Source organism: Arvicanthis niloticus, chromosome 14, assembly GCF_011762505.2.
Source record: "Arvicanthis niloticus isolate mArvNil1 chromosome 14, mArvNil1.pat.X, whole genome shotgun sequence".
NCBI classification, from domain to species: domain Eukaryota; kingdom Metazoa; phylum Chordata; class Mammalia; order Rodentia; family Muridae; genus Arvicanthis; species Arvicanthis niloticus.
In genome coordinates this window covers 18708250-18726977 of record NC_047671.1, presented here as the reverse complement: position 1 = coordinate 18726977, position 18728 = coordinate 18708250, and the positions used below count along the sequence as shown (strand labels likewise).

General features: G+C 37.3%; 1 protein-coding gene across 3 annotated transcripts in view; it reads left to right on the top strand.

The window, feature by feature from the left end:
• The window catches only part of Stard6 (StAR related lipid transfer domain containing 6), a 21646-nt gene extending 2918 nt beyond the window's left edge, over window positions 1-18728 (top strand). For 2 of the 3 annotated variants that reach the window (XM_076912489.1, XM_076912490.1), the window contains 6 exons: window positions 1302-1395; window positions 1585-1634; window positions 8216-8342; window positions 13128-13245; window positions 15592-15685; window positions 18409-18700. In XM_076912489.1, coding sequence (XP_076768604.1) covers window positions 1306-1395; window positions 1585-1634; window positions 8216-8342; window positions 13128-13245; window positions 15592-15685; window positions 18409-18607 — 678 coding nt within the window. In that variant the 5' untranslated portion in view covers window positions 1302-1305 and the 3' untranslated portion in view covers window positions 18608-18700. Of the gene's footprint in view, window positions 1-1301; window positions 1396-1584; window positions 1635-8215; window positions 8343-13127; window positions 13246-15591; window positions 15686-18408 lie in introns of all 3 variants that reach the window. The other variant, XM_076912488.1, reaches the window with a different exon arrangement.

Here is an 18728-nt window from a genome sequence, read left to right as displayed (position 1 = left end):
CAGTCCCCTTGAGGTGCTACTACATATATCATAGACTAGGTGATTTATAAAGAGCAAAAGTTATTTTTCATACTTGTGGAGGCTATAAGTCTGACCTGCATGCCATAATGTTTGGTTTCTGGTCAGGGCACTTTTCTAGTATGTAGACTGCTTTTTATGGCTGTGGTCTCGGGGCAGAAGGGACAATTAGGCTGCCTGCAGTCTCTTATAAAGACACCAATCTCATCAGTGGGGCATCTGCCCTCATGACCTAATCACGACCCAGTTTCAGTCTATGAATGTGGAGGAAGGAAAACAGTCATTTGCAGTACTTAACAGCAAGTAAAGATTTAGTAAATGTCTCGAAACTGAGTCTCTTTGAATCCAATCTTGTCTGAATGGTTGACATTTAAGCAAAGGGTCTGATGAAGCATAATCTATCATGGGTTTTCCAAGGAAAAAGAACAGTAAGGACAAAGACCTTGAGACAGGGCAGTTCTTGGTTGCACTTGAGGAAAATCCAGGAGGTTGATATGATTGTGCCTAAGTGGACAAGAAGATAGCTGTCAGGAACATGCTTAGAGAGGAAACCATATATGGCCTCAGTCACTCAAGGTTAATACCAGGAGCACATGACAAAAGAGTGTGACACATCATAAGGGGAAAAAAAAAACTTGTTAGAAATAATGGCTTTTGAAAAACTAGAACCTGCCGTGCTCTGGGACCTACGTCAGCCCGTTTAAGGCAGTCCTTACCACTCTGACACTGCAGGGTGTTAGGTCTATTGTAATCCTTACATCAAGGAGAAAGTAGAAATACTACATATCATGCTTCACACGATGCAGGGATCAGACTTCACTGGGGGTCCCAAAGTTTCAAAATCTGCCTTTTTACATCCTTGCACATTTCCTCATTTGAAGACAGAGGTTCGTGAATGCAAGTAATCAGATAATTATTATGCACTGCTAAATAACAGATGTTTTAAATATATATATTATTTAATATATATTTAATATATTATTATATAATATATAATATATAATATAATATATTATTATATTATTTATATTATTATATAATATATAATATATAATATATAATATAATATATTATTATATTATATAATATATATTAAATGTAATATTAAATATATAGTATATATTATATATATAGTATTAAAGTGTATTGTTGGACACCTATTGTACCAATCACTTGACAGACTGGGGCTTCAGTTCATGAATCCAAGAGCAGCTATGCAACATGGAATTTTTTCTTTTTTGTTTATAAAATGATATGTTACAATCCTTGTTAAATTTTCACAGGTAGATGGACTATAAGGCCATTGCCCAACAAACCGCTGACCAAGTCTTAGCTTACAATCAAGACATAGCTGGTTGGAAAGTCGTTAAATCTGCAGTAAGAAAACAAGTATTTTTTTAAGAGTTTATTTTTCAGTGAAAGTTGACTGTAAAGATGTTTTAAAATAATATGTTATTTTTTAAGCCAGAAAAACATAATTTTACTTTTGTTTTGTTTTTGGTTTGTTTTGTTTTGTTTTCTGTGTCTGACAGTTAATTTATTTCTGGATTTTATTTCCCCTTTGAGAAAAAGATAACTGTTTCCAGCAAGGCCTCTAGAATATTCCACGGAAACCTGTGAGTACATTTTCCCACTTACAGTCATTGTTTTAAATTCAGTGCCATTACCAAATCTGGAAGTTAACACCACTTCATTAAGTAGAACAAACTATTTAATACTAACCAGGAAATGATGCATGAAATCATGTGTTTTCAAAAAGTAGAGTCATCATGTGTTGTGCAACAATTTCCAGACAAATAAGTACAGTCAGAAGGAAAATCCTTTGTGCAGATTTAGAACACTTCACTCAGATGCGCAAAATCCTACATCTAAACACTAGAAAACTATGTCTATAAAAAAGATCCTAATTCACTAGGATAAAAAAATGTTCTGCAAAAGAAAATTGATATTTCTTGCCAACAGTAGCATTTTTATGATGCTTGGAATTCTTCACTTTTCTCTCAAACCACTGAAAAGATTTTCCCTGTCAATTTTTTTCTCTTACTCATAAATGCAGGTTTTTTCCTATAAATTGCTTTAAGCATGGTTTTGAGAATCAGACTGTTTCAAACACAACTAAATGTTTGTAAAGTGAATGCCCTGACATATTTTAAGCATTTTTGTCTTGTTTTTTATCTTATTTTGTTTTTAGGTGTTCACTTATAGCTCCTGCTATCACATCTGTTCCCTCAGATCATTGGATTATGGGGAAAACCATGACCAAATTTTTAGAAATTGTTTCTTTGAAATCTTTTACTTTGCACATCTGGCTGTTGATGTGGTTTTTGTGGTTATTGTTTTTTGTTTGTTTTTCATCTTTCTGAAGTTTACCTGTGTTTATATCCCAATTTTTGTGAGTTTGGTGTTGTTGTTTGGTTTCTGGAGATAGGGCTCACACAGCTTTTCCTGCTTCAGCCTTCTGCATGCCGTTTTTAAAAAATTAATAGGTAAAGATAGAATGAGTTTCTCTTATTTATTCTAATACATACCAAGAAAGTAATTCTTTGTTTTCTAAACAATAGATGACCCTAATAGTGGTACTTCATAAAAATAAACCTGTATATGTAGAGGTATATTTAAGCCCAGGCCTAACAGAGAAATAAAACCTATTTAATGTTTATCTTAACACAAACTAGGATCTAGAAAGAGAGTCTTGGTGGAGGGTTTTCTAGACCAGGTTGGTCTGTAGGAATGTCAGTGAGGTTGTCCTGATTACTTGGTACAGGAAGACCCAGAATGCTGTAGGAAGCACCCTTCCTGTAGCCTGCTTTTGTCACAGAAAATTTTTCTTTCACATTTAACAATGACAGTTTTATCTGTCATTATTGTCTGTAGCACAAGTCACTATCCAGTTGTTAGACCACTCTGAAAACAGACTAGAAAAACAACCCTTGTTAAATATTGATAAATTTTTGGAGTCGAGAGACTCTGAGGGTGCTGTCTATACTAATATGTTAGCATCAGTGAAAAGAGAAAGAAAAAGAAGTAATCACAAGGAGACTGGTGGTAGGTGTCAGGTTGTTAGATGGCTGCACACAGGCGTGGGAATAATTTCAGTAAGGGAAAAAGTGGTGTGGAGCATGGGGAATAGGTACCCAGATATTGTAAGCCAGGCCAGCCTCTGCACGTTAGGGGAAGTCACAGTAAGATTATTGAGACCAGAAAAGGGGAAAGGAACCAAAAACAGAAAGGAGAAAGGGATAGAAAGGGGTTCAAACAGTAGGTGGCAGTATTGTCCTGCTACAAGGCCTCCTGAACTGACATAGCTAAGGATGGCAGAGTGGGAAATGGGGGCTGGGCGGGGTTCCGTGCTATGATCTGAAAGGGCTGGTGGACAACGAAAACCCTGAATACCCTCGTTCTCTCACAGTTAGGAGCCGCTGGTGGCTGTATGGCGCCCAGAGCACTGCTTCCTTCCACAGCTCACCTTGTTTATCGTCTATTTGTGTTTCTTCCTGGGAAGGATGTCTGCTCAATTTGTTGGCATGCTTATTGATTGGCAGGGAAGGTTTTGGTGTTTAATTTTTGCAGTTTTTTTATAGACCGTGGGTTTTAACAGCTTGAAGTATAGCTAGCCAAGATTCTCTTGCTCCGTGGGCCGCCGTGCACACAGTTGCTCTACATTGCTGTGAAGAAGCCTTTTCATTGCATGTCAATTCTTATGGCTATTTGCTCTGCTGCTAGGGCTCCACCCCGAAGTTTGTTTCCTGTACCTGTGTCCTGGAGTATTTTCCTCGACCACTTGCAGAGTTTCATGTCTTGCATTAAGGTTTTTGATCTAGTTTGAATTGATTTGTGTTCGAGGTGAGAGATATAGACCCGATTTCATTCTTCTGCAGGCTTACATTCTGCTTTTCCAGCACCGTTTATTTAAAAGGCCGTCTTTTCTCAAGTATATGTTTTGGTTAATTTTATTAATTTAGATTTTATTACTCTTGTGGTCAGTTTGGCTAAGAGTTGCTCGATTTTTTTCTTTTCCAACAAGCAACCTGTATGATTAATTCTCTGCATTGTTCTTTGGAGCAGAGCCCCTGAGCTGCTGAGTCACCGGCATTTGCTAGTGTGTTGGGGGATGGGAGGGGCGTTACTTCTGGTGTCCTCTTGCACTTGGTGTGCACATGGTGCCTGGGTTTGATCACTGGCTACTCTGGACTATAGCAGGGGAGGAGGATTGTGAGCCTCTGTTTCAGAATAGCATGCTCTCCTCTGCCACTTCCCTGAGCTCTGCTGCTGCAGCCTGAGGTGATGAGCCCGGTGCAGCACTGCTCAGTGAGCACTGGAGTGCTTACTGTCCTTTCCTCTACAGTCACAAGGACAGAGCTGGGTCACTGACCGTGTTTTTAGTAAGACTGTATTTTTAGAACAGATTGGAGAGGGGTCATTGGTATCAAGCTTGGATCCATATAGAAGCCCCGTGTGACCAAACATGCACAGAGACAGCGGTAGGTGTTTCCTAGCTCCTAGCTGATACCCTGCTGTCGCCAGCGTCTCTCAGTGGAATATGTGAATGGCTCCTGCTCTCTGTTCCTGCTCAGCTACATCGCATTGTTCACCCAGTGCCCAAAGTGAAGTCTTCGAATATGATTCCGAGTTTGCCACTCCCCTGTATAAATCCTCTAAGAATTTCTTTGACATCTAAGATAAGATACAAACATTCATGGCCTCCACGTCACCCTCGGGCCTCATACGTGTCACTTCATGCTCTTCCTCCTATGCTACATCCACAAGCGGTCTATCGTCAGATGCCCTGCACTAAACCTGAAGAGCCTTCAATCATGTTTTGCTTAGCATACTTTCCCGTATCTCTCCAAAGCTGACGTCAGCTCTGATCATCAGGTCCCCCGCTTCACAGCGGCTTCTTCACAGTGGCCTTCCTGCCTACCAGGCTAAATGGTCTCATGCACACACTCAGTCCCTGTTAGACTATTCTGCTTCTGTAACCTTCACAGGTGTTGCTAGATGAAATTTAGTTTTTCATTCATTATATATGTCTTATTTGGATATGAAGTGGTGTGAACAGGAACTTGAATAGGAACACAACTAGAAATAAGTCGCCCTTGTGTTTTGTGGCATGCCTATACCAGAATACTGCCTGTCACATAGATACATGGTAAATATTTATTTAGTGAATTTGTGGGCTTTAGCTTTATAAATGTAACTGCAATATAAAAAGGTAATCTATATATTTTACTAGGATTTGAGCTTTTTGTTACTAATTTGCTGCCCAAAAAGGACCTTTGGTGGTGAGTTTTTGAGGACTTGGTTTTATGCATCAGAAGGCACATCTGTGGTTAGAACCCCTTTCCTTCCTGCCCTCAACAATACATTCCTTTAATGTTATGTTAGACAAAATTTAATTCCCTCCCCATATACAGCATACAATTATTTCCAATTATATACAATATAAATAGCATTACCCCTTCCCGTTTCAGTTGAGTACAGGCCTACATAGGTGATGATCCCCAAGGTACCTACATTGTAATAGTGAAATGAAAACTTTCAGACACCAGGACTTTGCATCAAAGGCTATTTGCGTTATCTTAATTATTGTTTCTTCTGAATCCTAAAACTATCCAGTGTGTGAGTGGACTAACTGAAGCGCATTATCTGAGAAAGCATCTCAGAGTGTGCCTTTGCTGACTTCAGGTCTGGTGCTTCCTGAGCTCTCTTCTTTCCCCATCGGTTATCCCCATTCTGTGTCTGTGGTGATGATCACGATCAGCACATTTAATCCATCCTTAAACCTCTAATGAAGACAATCGAGATATTAATACATCTTACAGCTAACAGTAGTCAGAGTTTAGAAATCATATAACAACAAAGGTAATGGATACAGTTACTGTGACCCAAATGAAAAGCCCTAACTTAGTATAGTATTTACCCTGCTTTAGTATCTTTGCAAACCATAAGTCCTAAAAGGCTCCCTATCAGAATCATTCACGGGACTGGAGAGATGGCCACAGTCGTTAAGAGCACTTGCTTCTCTTGCAGAGGACCAAGGCACACGAACCACTCACATCTGGTAGCTCACAAGTGCATTTCTGTCCCGTTCTACGAAATCCCATGTCCTCTGCCTCTGGGCATTTGCATGGTACATATAAGCTCATACAGGCACACACTCATAAATAGAAACAATAAATGACTATTTTAAATGATAGTTTGAAAACTATCATTTAAGTTATGCTGCCTTTCTATCTTATGAGTAATTTATGGAATAAAAGTTAAGTTATTCAGTGGTAAGTTGTATAGCACTCTTTCAGAACTGGAATTGGGTTTAAACTAGGACATTTCATAGTTTTTTTTCTATCTCTAATTCACAAGTAAAAGAATAACAATAATGCAAATACTAATAGTTCAATATTATCTCTTAGTATTATCATAAATAATTATAAAACAGACTTCCAAATCTCCCCAAAAGAGCTTTGATACGTGTTCCTTCTCTTTCCCCTCCATATCCCTGTGCTTTCTAGTGTGTCCACATTCACTGCTCTTTCAGTGAGGGCCTGGATTCTATAACTAGCTGTCCACTAGCATGAAGTACATAAGAGGAGAAAAATAGAGCCTGTGAAATACACTTAAATAATTGAGGTTTGATGTCACTTAGCAAGACTATTAAAAAACTGTGTTAGTCATCATCAGTAATTAATTTTAGAAAAACTGCTTTATGAAAGGCATAATTAGGTATTATTGGGTATAAGTTAGAAATACAAAAAGTTAAGTCTCTGTCGTCAGAGTTTACAATCTTGCTATGGAGATACATTAGATTTTGTTGCATTACATGGTGGTTATTTAGGTTTATTTTTCCCCAGGGTTAAAACTAAGAAACAATCTCAGTCTGTCTATCTGTCTGCCTCCCTCTCCCTTCCCTCTCTTTCTCCCCTCCCTCCCTCCCTCCATCTTCCCTCCCTCTTCAGAACATTTTTCACAATAAAAGATGTTAACCTTACATTAAGGAACCTTAGAATATCTCATAAAGGAAATTGGGACCAACTAAGCTTCTAAAGAAAACTTAATATATACAAGAAAGTTGTCTCAAGAATTCCTTATCTGACCAAATCATAGAAGCCTGTCAGATGCAAGGGCCCATGCCTGTAATTCTAGCTTCAGCATTTGGGAGGCTGAGGAAGGAAGTGCTTACATTTGAGGCCACCCTGAGCTTTATAAAAACTTTCACAGTCTGGGCTACATAAATAAATAAATAAATAAATAAATAAATAAATAAATAAATAAAAATTAAAAAGCAAAGCTGAGGATAATCGTTCTCCACACACGTGATTACTATTCTCTCCATATAATAATGACATTTTGGTTCTAATCATATTTTCTGAAGAAATTTTAATTTTTTAGAGACTTAAAAGTTTTAAACCAAAACACCTATTTTCTTTCTTTGAAAAAAAAATGCAGAGTAAAAACATGGCCACAGTACTCTAATTTCTTTTTCAGCTGGCAAATGGCTTAGATTGAATTTGAATCCATTTTTCTCCTGATACCTTAATTTCTTGGTAGATAACAACACACAAAATTTAAAAGTTATTGTCTATAAAAATGTAGTCACAACACAGACACACCAGGGCCTAACATATGCTGGGAAAGTTTTCTACCATTGAGTTATATCCTAAAACTATCTTTATACTTTTTGAGATAGGACTGCACTAAATTAACCAGTCTGGTATGGAACTTACCTTCTGGCCTAGACAGAAATTATATATCATGATTTTCCTGACTGCTCAGTCTCCAACTAGCTGAGATCACAGGCCTGTGCCACCAGGCCTGACTATAAAGGTAAACTTTGAAATAATGACTGCAATGTTTATTTAAATAAGCTATGCTAGTTCCCACTCACTATAATGTATTGAATAAAATTGTAAAATGTTGTATAAAATTCGATTAGAATATGTCTATAAAAGATTTTGAAATATAAATGATTTTTGTGCTTAGACTTAGGTCTCATAATCAAGGTCTGTCATTATATATATGCAAAAGAATCCAAAATAAAAGAATACTCAAAAGAATCCAAAATAAAAGGTATTTTGCTTCCAAGTGTTTTAGATATGGGATACTCAATTACTTTACTGTTTTTTACTATTTTTAATTTCAATACCAGTATATTTTCTGCTTAAGCTAAAATTTTACATTTTCTTTACTTTGATAACTATAGATACCGTATTGAAGGAATAATTCCAGAATCAGCAGCTCATCTCTCTGATTTCCTCTACAAATCTGAACACAGAGTTTCATGGGATAAATCATTGAAAGGGTTCAATGTGTTACACAAGATTGATTCGGTAATTTCCTATTTAATAGTAAATAATTGTTTACTATGTTACTGTATTTTAATGCCTTAGCTTATTGAAAACTGTTCAGTAGACATTTTTAATGATAGGGTTGGGGATTGAACCAAAGACCATTCCCATGCTAAGCAAACACCGTATCACTGAATGCCCCCCCACCCCCACAACATATACCACTACTTTCATTACAATTTAGTTTGAGCTAGATCTCACCTAGTTGGCCAGGTTGCTCTCAACCTTTGTTGTCTGAGTGATACAATTGTAAGCATGGACCACTACCCCAGCTGATCCATTTTTAACAGTCAAGAGTTAAATGCCAATTAGCATTGTTGTATTTGTAAACAAGTATCACATTCCTAATATGGTAGTTTCTTGATGATATGTTCTTATTCCATGAGGGAATTAAACTTAGCTATCCAGCTATGTTATATGGAAACAAATTTAAATATGCCTTGTTGAAGGAGTTCAAAATGATACTGGGAGGATGGCGTGCACACAAGTGCTGCTCAAGGAGGCCTGAGGTACAGCATCCCCATGGAGCTGTAGTCAGTGTACTTGGGGGCTGTCTGATAAGCGTTCTGGGACCAGAACTTGCGTCCCCTGCAGGAGCACTATGTGCTATTACTCACTGAACTGTCTCTCCAGCCACAGCTTTGGGGGACTTGTTGCAAAAATTATTGTTTTTAAGAAGTCCACATGGTTCCAGTGCTCACTCCACTGCCCATACCAGCCTGGAACTGAAGATTCTCCTGCCTCCTTGATGCTGTGACTAAAAATATCCTGACAGAGTTTAGTTTGTGGATATGGCATTAGAAAGCATGTACATGTTGCTATGAACCATAGGACTTCAGAAGAAACAGCAGGTACTGCTAAAACCTAAAGACAGGGACTGGAGAGTTAGCCTCATGGGTGGTAGCCATATAAAGGCCTGAGTAAGAATTTCAAAAACCCATGTTACAGGGGGCGGGGAGCAAAGTAGCAACTGTAACCCCTGCACTCCCACAAGGGAGACGAAAAGTGAGAACAGGAAAAGTCCCAGGACTCATGGGCCAACTAGCCTGTATATACAGTAACACACAACAAAGAGGTCTTTCCTCAATTAAAGTGGATGGCAACAGTTGACAGGCAAAGTTGTCCTCTAACCTCTACACATGCACTGTTGTAAACAACACACACACACAAAGTAAATCAAAACATTTTTGAAAGACTCTGGACAAAGTATGAATTAATGAAAAATGATTTTATGGCAACACACATACTAAAATCCATACAAAGAACATTTTCATGACTTCTATTTAAGCATGACATGCAAGCTTGTTAAGTATTCCATATTTTAAAATATGTACAATCCTAATGTAAATAGTCAATCAAAATGAAAAGCAAAATCACATGTCTTGATTAGAGATCACCAATCCTATAGTAATGGTTCCTTATGTAAACAACAAAAACAAAATTTTTAAAACTGTAAGAGAATTATTAGTATATTCAAAGCATTCAAGAAGGATAGAAACACCAGAAAGGATTTTAAAGACAGAAACAACTCTTCAGTGAAGTTCAAGAAAACAATACAAACATCTGATTAAAACAAAAAAAGTCAATTCAGGATATTAAAATAAATTTCAATAAAGACATAGAAACATTAAGGTGAACTCATGAAGATATGAGACTAAAAGTGAAGACTCAAAGTCAAATGAAAAACTGGACTGCATCATACGGAAGACAGAAGAGCAGAGCTGAGGATAAGGTAGAAAAGTTGAATCACTCAGTTGAAAAGTAATTTTTAAGTGTAAGTGGAATGTTTGAGGTCTTCTTCAAATTATGGGCACAGTTGGAGAATTCCATGTCAAAGGCCAAACAAATACTTTCAGTGAAGTCATAGAAGAAAATTTTCCAAGTCTAAGTAAAGAGATGGCTATCAAATTCAGGAGGCATGTAGAACACTAAGTAGAACCAGAAAAGAAACTTGTCCTATAGTGTTATAATTAAAATAAAGCATTAAGTACATGGGGGCCGGGGGGAGTGTATTCAACACAATGAGAAAACTCAAACTGCATACAAAGGTAGTGTTCTAAGAATAACAGCTGACATTACAATGGAAACATTAAAATCCAGAGGAGAAGAATCTGAAAGACCACAGATGCTAAATCAGATTAGAATGTCCAGCAAAATTTTCAGTCACAATTGAAGGAGGAAAGGTATGAAATTGGTGAGAATGGTTATGAGCTATCAGAGAAATCTAAATGAATCTTGGATGGTTTGCAATAGGGCGATAGCATAAGGAATCATAGAAGTGAAAACACAGTCTAGAGATGGAGTTGACAGAGTTCTACAGAAGAAGAATGAACCAAAAACAAGTTCTAACAGGATTTTGGTAAAGGTTAGACAACTAACCATATTTTAGAAAACTGTACAACTATGTACTTAAAATGGGTGAATTTATCATTAACTAACATTGAGTTCTCCGGAAGACTGAGGACTTGCCCTGGTGGCCAGCCTGGGGTTCATGGTGCAGCTAGGCCAGTCTAAGCTACGTATGGAGACTTTTCCTGCAATGAACTCTAGGGCAGTGGGTAGATATAGTTCAGAGCACAGACCTTGCCATATCAGGCCCAGGGTTTGATCGCTATCACTGCAAAACACAGAGGAAAAACACTTATGCTAGGGTTTTAGCTAATGTTAACATAAAAGGAGTATATACAGCAATGGAGGGGTAAGACTAATTTTCGTGATTTGATAACAGTATTTATAAACTTCTGGATCACTGGGTCTTTGGTTCTTTACCTCTTCAAAATAATCAAAAAAGCAAATGCCTTACGTGCATGGTCCTCACACCATATCATAATTGGGCCTCTGCAATTTTACTTGTTTTTACTAAACTTACCTTAAAGCCTAGAGAGAAAAAGAGACTGTAGGGAATCTCTGAAAGACAAATCCATCCTATCTGTAGGAGGGATTATGTTCCTATCCTCAGAAAATAAAGTGAGAGTAAATCACTCCATGATCTCTTCGATACTGGAGCAGTCAGTTTGAAAAACAATGTGCCTCACTAATAAACACACATTTGTGAGGCTTTTTCTATCACCACTGTGTAGCACTGACCATAGGCTCCATTAGCACTTCAGAAATGTCTGCTCTTATTGCAAGTCGGTAGAAAAGAATGCTACATTTGACACTAAAAGGCTTAAAAAGCAGTCTGGGGTCATGTGAGTTGCCCAAGACTCCCAGGGCAAATATGTGACAAGAACTAGGATTTGTTCCCAGTTCCTGCCCCTCCTAGTCAGTGCTCCATAGTACTTCTGAAGTTCATTAATTCACCTTCTTGTTCATATTTATATGTCACCTCCAGAGGTGTTATCTGCCTGTTGTGCAGCCCATGAATGAGGGAAGAATTGTTACTCTTAAAGACATGTGTAATACAGTCGGCAAATGAGGTAAACAATGGTATATCATCATGAATCATGGACTAGGAGAAGAGGGCAGAGTACACAGGGCAACATGAAAATAGATTAACCAGAGGCTGTGAGAGGCAGGCTTGTGCTGCTAAGGTGTTTTGTAGCAGTCTTCTCCAAATTAAACTCTTCCATCTTAGAGGGAAATTTTTTGAGACATAGGATATAAACGGAAGTGATATTTTATGACAAGATCTTTACAAGGAAGTGAAGCAACAGGATATTCTAGAGCGAAGTCCATCCTTTAGGTAAGCTTCATTAGGATAGAAAGTAAGCAACTCAAAATAGTTTCCGGAAGTCCCTGAAACTCAACAGATTCACTAGGTTCCTGCTTCCTCGTAAGTATGTGACTAGGAAAGACTGCTGAGAGTCACTCAAATAAGCAAGCAGAGAACTGCCCAACTACTTTAGAGAAACAAGGACCAGCTGAGCTGCCTAGAGGAGGCTTGGATAAGCTGAGCTACCTGGAAAGGACATTCTGGAGCTCTGAATTCCCGGTGAGCTCCAGGTTTACAGCTTTTATGAGCTGTTACCCATGCCGGGGTGGCTTTGGTAGTGCAGCTGTCTTTGACTCATTTTTGCTCCGGTAAGTAAGTAGCCTCTCTCCCAGATTCCTGCAAGGGATCCCAATAAAGGTCATTGGTTCATCAAATTGGACTTTTGCTGTTCCTTACATTGGACTGCCATGGATTCCCTCTCTGGGATGAGCAGACTGGTAGTGATGTCTCCCCAGGGAACGTCTGTCATGCAGCACAGGCCAGCAGAGAGCTGAAATCACTGAAAGGAATAGGTAGTGACTGGGTCATTTATTGAATATGGCTGTTGGATTCTGGGAGATCTTGCCTGAAGGCACAGAGTTGGAAGAGTTTGCAGTTAAGCCATTCTAAATCCAGTTTCACCAGATGGTTTTAACACCATCTGGTCTTTAGTTTTAGGCCTTATGCTATAAAGTGCCAATGTATTTTTCAGATTTATTTTATCTACCTAACGTACACAAAATGGTGTGGAAATCAGAAAACCTGTGTGCTAGTTCTAAACTATATTCTAGCTGTTCATATGATTTAATCTCATGAGCCCGTTTTCTTCATCTACTAATAGAATAAATGGTCTTTTTATTCCTTGCTAAATGTTGTGCGCTCATAATTGTGAGTCTAATGTTCTTTACCACTAAAAATGCAGGCTGACTTGGCGAGACTGGCTTAACACCTGTTTTAAACCTTAATTTTATTTTCTAAAAACAAGCTAAACATGCATGATGAAGTTCTTTGGGGAACAATAGATAATTCACATTAAGTAATTCTTGCAATCTTTATGATGTGATTTGTTGCAGGATACACTTATATGCCACACCATTACACAAAGTTTTGCCATGGGCTCAATTTCCCCTAGAGACTTTATCGACTTAGTACACATCAAGCACTGTGAAGGGAACATGGACATTATCGGTAGTAAGTTGAAACATTTTGCCCATGTTTTAGAATTACTGTGTATCATTAAAAAAAAAATTGCCTTTAATAATTAGTGTTAATAGTTTAGAAGAAACTATATTTTCAATTCTTTTTTGTTGATTTGCTTGTGTGTTTATTCAGTGCAAACAAAAAGCTTGTGCCCTTACACAGGCCAGGTATTTTACCCCCCGTGAGGTGCTATTTAGAAAAGTTCCTCCTGCACCTTTGCAGTATGAACTGTGAACTTAATAGAGGTAGATGACCGTGAGCTAAGATTTCAGTGTATACAGTTGTAATTCTATGAAACAAAGGTAGCGTTTATACTTGGCTTGTTTAAAATAGGCATATATATATACTAATTCTAATATTACTGACTATGAAATACAAAAATATTGAATGAATGGTGCTGGATGGATCACTCCTTAAATGTGCTTATATCTCTTCTAGGGAAGGCAAGTTTTGATATAACCCTACCCTGCTCTGTGCAATAGTGTGACTCTGTGAAGTGCAGTTGTGTCATCATTTGCTAACTTGTGTTACTGACTCAAAACCTTCTCACACCATAGCGTTTGTACTCTGAAAGTTTAAGATCATGTTCAAAGTACTTTAGCAGGGTAGTGGTGAAGATCCCAGTTTTCCTCTTGAATTTGATTTAATTTTATCATTTCTATCAGAATGTTTCCTCTCCTGTAAGCTACTCAGGGATAGACAGTGACGCTGTGTTATTACTTCCCATGGCATGTAATATCTTAATATGGGATGACTCCAGTATTCTTTCACAGACAAAACTTCTCAGTCCTCTAACTCAAAGCCAGTTCTCTAGGTCTCAAAGCAGATCACTAAAGATGGCTGTTCTCAGTGTATACATGTTTTGACCATTGTTTTCAGAGTTACAGCATTTAAAATGCTTTCAGAGCCTACTGTACAGATTTTTGCCTTTTCGGAATTGTACATGTATAAATTTCCACATTTGAAATCAAGCCATTTGGGACTTTTAATACTAGTCAGAAAGGAGGTAAAATAGCACCTACGTTTTTAGCTCAGTGACAGTTCTGTCATAGACACATGAGGCTCTAGGCTGTATCTTAGCATAACAAAATAAGTAAATAAATGAGAACATGTCAGGTTGGGCATGATTGAACATGCCTTTTATGCTAGCACTTAGGAGGCAGAAGCAGGTGGATCTCTATGAACTTGAGGCCAGCATTGTCTATATAGTAAGTTCCAAGCCAACCAGGACTACATATTGAGACCCAAAAAATAATAAAGCATGATACAAGCTTAACTAGCAAAAACGAGCAACTAGAAATAAGCATTCATTTTTTGAAGCAACAAAGCTAAATTTTCTTTAAGAAATTTCCAGTGAATAAATTCTCAACAAATAGTCAGTTTTCTTAGTGTTTTTAAAGCTCTCTCTGTACCTTGCTTTGAGGTAGACACTTTGTATGTGGTCTCCCTGGGGATAAAGCTGAAGTTTAGGAACTAAGCCGTGAAAACAATGATTGACATAGCTAATAAGCTACTGGATCTCAAAGTCCTCTCTTTCTGGTTTCCAACATCATGCCTCACTAAAGAGTCAGACTTTTTGGTTAAAAAAAAAAAAAAAGAAAGAAAAGAAAAAGAAAAAGAAAGAAAGAGAGAGAGAATTATAATCTCTATGTTTTGAAAGGGAAACTACCTTATTAGTGCTCTAGGTAATACCAGAGTATGAGGCTCTGTTTAGAAAGTGGTTCGAAAGTGGTTCAAAAATGGAATATTCGTCCAACCACATCGCTCTTTGCACTCCTGCTTCACTATGCCTTTCACATAGACTTTGTTAACGATCTTTTAGGTAAATCTATATTCTCTGGTCTGACATCTCTCTCAAACTATTTTTTTAAAATATATAATTATCATCACCATAATCACAATCACCTCCCTCTTTTCACTGCAGCATATATATCTTGCAGCATAATTAATTACTGAGGCAAATTCTCCTAAGTTTTAATTACCCTTTAAAATTAGCACATGAAATTAACAGAAGAGGGCATTTAATGTGTCTCAGTAGTCAGCTATTTTGTGGAGAATAAAAGTATTAACCACAGCCAGTGAGCTCCTGACTCAATAATACAATCTCTCTATGTTCGGCTCTTTTGTTTCAGACCTCAGAAAGTAATGAAACAATACATTTAAAGAGTTTTCCTCGTATAAAAATATACAAGCATCTTTAGGAATACTAGTACAGATATATGTACACTGTGAAACTAGTAGTAACATTAAAGCCAAGTGCTATCATGTATCTTATGCTTCTAGAAATAATAATTTTGTCTTTGTGATTGGGTCTTACTTCAACTTTTTAAATCACAGCTAGAAGTGTGGACTTCCCGGGATATCCCCCAACATCACACTACATCCGTGGCTACAACCATCCCTCCGGCTATGTATGTTCACCTATGAAGGAGTGAGTATTGTTTTTATTTGTTTATTTTACCAAGATTTTTCACTTCAACATATGATTTACTTCACTCACCAGTAGAAATATGTACCAATATATTTTGTTAGAAGAGAAAAACTGCTCCTAAAAGCAATTTTTAAACTGACTTTTTTTATATTTTTGTCTTAAATATAAGAATAAAAATATATGCGAGGTTTCTAGGCCTAATGAAATACACAAATATTTTCCCATAGCGAAGCCTCCCCTGATGTTTGTATTTCTCCACTGTAAAGGAGTTTTTGAACATGCATGTATGAAAAGCACTAAGTGTACTTAGGCCGTATGTGTGTGCGCGTATCTGATAACTAAAGAAGGGGTCGTGCATTAGAGAGGCAGTGGGAGTGGGGAGGACATCGGAGGAGCTAGAAGAGGAAATGATGGAGATACAGCACTGCTTATGTTCATGAACAGTTATAAAACAAAATAAAAATTATAATTAAAAAAATAAAATAAAATTCCCTGAAAATGCAGCGCGCACTTATTTTATCCTGAGTGAATTATTTCTCTGGGATCACCTGCTTTAAAAAGATGCCTACAGAATGAGACATCCAATAGGGATATTCAGATCAAAACTGCCAAAATCAGAGTCAAGGTACTGCTAACAGGTGCTCAAAAGATAAAACGATAATCTAAATAGACTCAGTAAAAGTATACATTGCATTAGAGTGTATGCATATATGCATATATATATCCACAAATTTGTTAATTTTAATTTATGCTAAGTTACTATTAAAATCAATGTTGATACATAAAGTGAACATAAAATTTAGGATGGTGAAATATAAATTTGTAATAGAAACAACGTGTTTGTACTTTTAGTCCTGTATGCATCACTACGTTCTCTACTGAACTGGGGAACTTAAGGCCTGCTTTACACATTAGTGGACGGTCGTTGCTCCTTAGGGTTGTAATAGGAGTGACATGCTGTCTTTCCAGTTATTTGTCAGTTTTGAATCTGCGGCCAAGATCCTAGGATCCCTACCAGAACAAAACCAAATGAATGAGGAGAATCAGCTTTTGGCAGGAAGTCTTATGGTCTTGCTAGCTTTGTGGGATCAGACTCCACCTCCCATCCTGCTAGGATAATGTTACAGTCCTGTTTTCAGAGATGCTGACAGGAACCATGGTCCCTTATCTTCTCTTCCCTGCAGTCTAACATTCTAGACAGCAGCCATTTGTAACTGAGCCATGCAAACACTTGTAAAACACACTGTCCTACTGAAGCACTCTCCATAAGCAGGAGAAAAGTTTTCTACTGTGTGTGACCCCCATAGTAAACTCAGTAGAGCTTTAGGACTGACACATGTAGCCTAAACTCTTCATAGGGAAATGCAGAGATGGTGACACTCCCACAATTAGCTACTGCAGTCTTAAAACCATTCAGTGAAACTCTGTCCGCCTTCATATTTTCAAGTTGACATAGAATACACTAAAGGTGAATTTTCTAGTCTATCCTAAATACTGATGTATTTAAATGGCTCTACCCTTATGAGCCCAATAGAAACTCTATACCATGACAACTCTAATCCAGCATTACACTGTTCATTCCAAAATGCATAAAGCCACGCCCGCTACTATGCTGACTGAGCCTTTGAATCACTTCTTTCTTTTTTGAATTTGCATTTAATATTTTCCGCTCACATGATAGTTTGCAGCATAGATTTACAGCTTTGAATTTTTAAAAATAACCATATAATTTTCTATAAAAGATAGTGTGACTTAAGGTTTTGAAATGTGTTTTCTATGACCATAATATCTAAGAATTAAAACTGCATGTGTGCAGCTGGATGTGGTAGTATAATTTGTAAGTTAGAACCTGGGCAGTGAAGGCAGGAGGATTGCTATGGTGAGTCCAAGCACAGCCTAGTTTGCATAGTGAATTCAAGGCCAGTCTGAGATGCATCCCAAAACTCAGTCTCAGAGAAGAGGGGAATTATATAAATATAATACTGGCTTGGCTTGTCCAGTTTCAATATGATGGTTTTCTTTTTTTAATATATTTTGCTTTGTTATGTTTTGTTGTCCCCTAGGAACCTGTATTTGATAATGAGAAACATAAAGGGAATAGATCCAAATGGGAGAGGAGTAGAGGGAGGAGGAAAATATAATCAGGACTTATTGTATAAACAAAGAATCTATGTTTATAATAAAAGGAAAAAGTATAAATGTATTTTACTAAAAACTACATATATTCATATATATTATACATATTATAAAAGTTTTATTTCCCTGTTTATTTATTTTAATAGAGGTAGACATTATATTTCTTATTAAGTAAATAATTTACATATAGAAAAGTGCTGCATAAAGTTTATAACTGCTACATAAACATAATTAGAGCAGGTGTCATGGGAAAAGAAAAGGTCTGTATTCTGAGGGTTGTGTATCTCCTCAAAGGATCAAACAACAAAAGGAAGAGGTGCTTAATCTAAAATTTCAATGTATATTGTGACTACTTAATACTGTATAAGGCTGTAAAATTTCAATATATGCTCTGACTACTCAATGCTTTATAAGGATCTGACCTCAGGCCAGTCTCTGTTCTCCTCCTTGAGTTAACTCTCTTGTCATATCCACTGTAGAAAGAGCCCAAGAGAATTGATTTAAGAATCTTGCCCTGTATAAATTTGCCATCTTATAAGATCAAATTAAGACTGCTTTATCTTTTGTAACTCTTCATTCACTTACAGAGACCCAGCATATTCCAAGCTAGTGATGTTTGTCCAGACAGAAATGAAAGGAAAATTGCCTGCATCGGTAATTGAAAAGTCTATGCCTTCCAACTTAGTAAGCTTCTTCCTCAATGTGAAAGATGGCATAAAGACACACAAAATTCCATCAGTCCGTGCACGCCACGGTTCACACTCATCTGTATACAAAAAGAAATAAAGCCATTCTGCCATTAAACCATAGAGATCTCAGACAGCACAAACTACTAGTAAGTGTAGTTTGTTACTGTAGATTACTCCTAAGTCAGTGTGAATAAATCTGTTATATGTCTCTAGACACT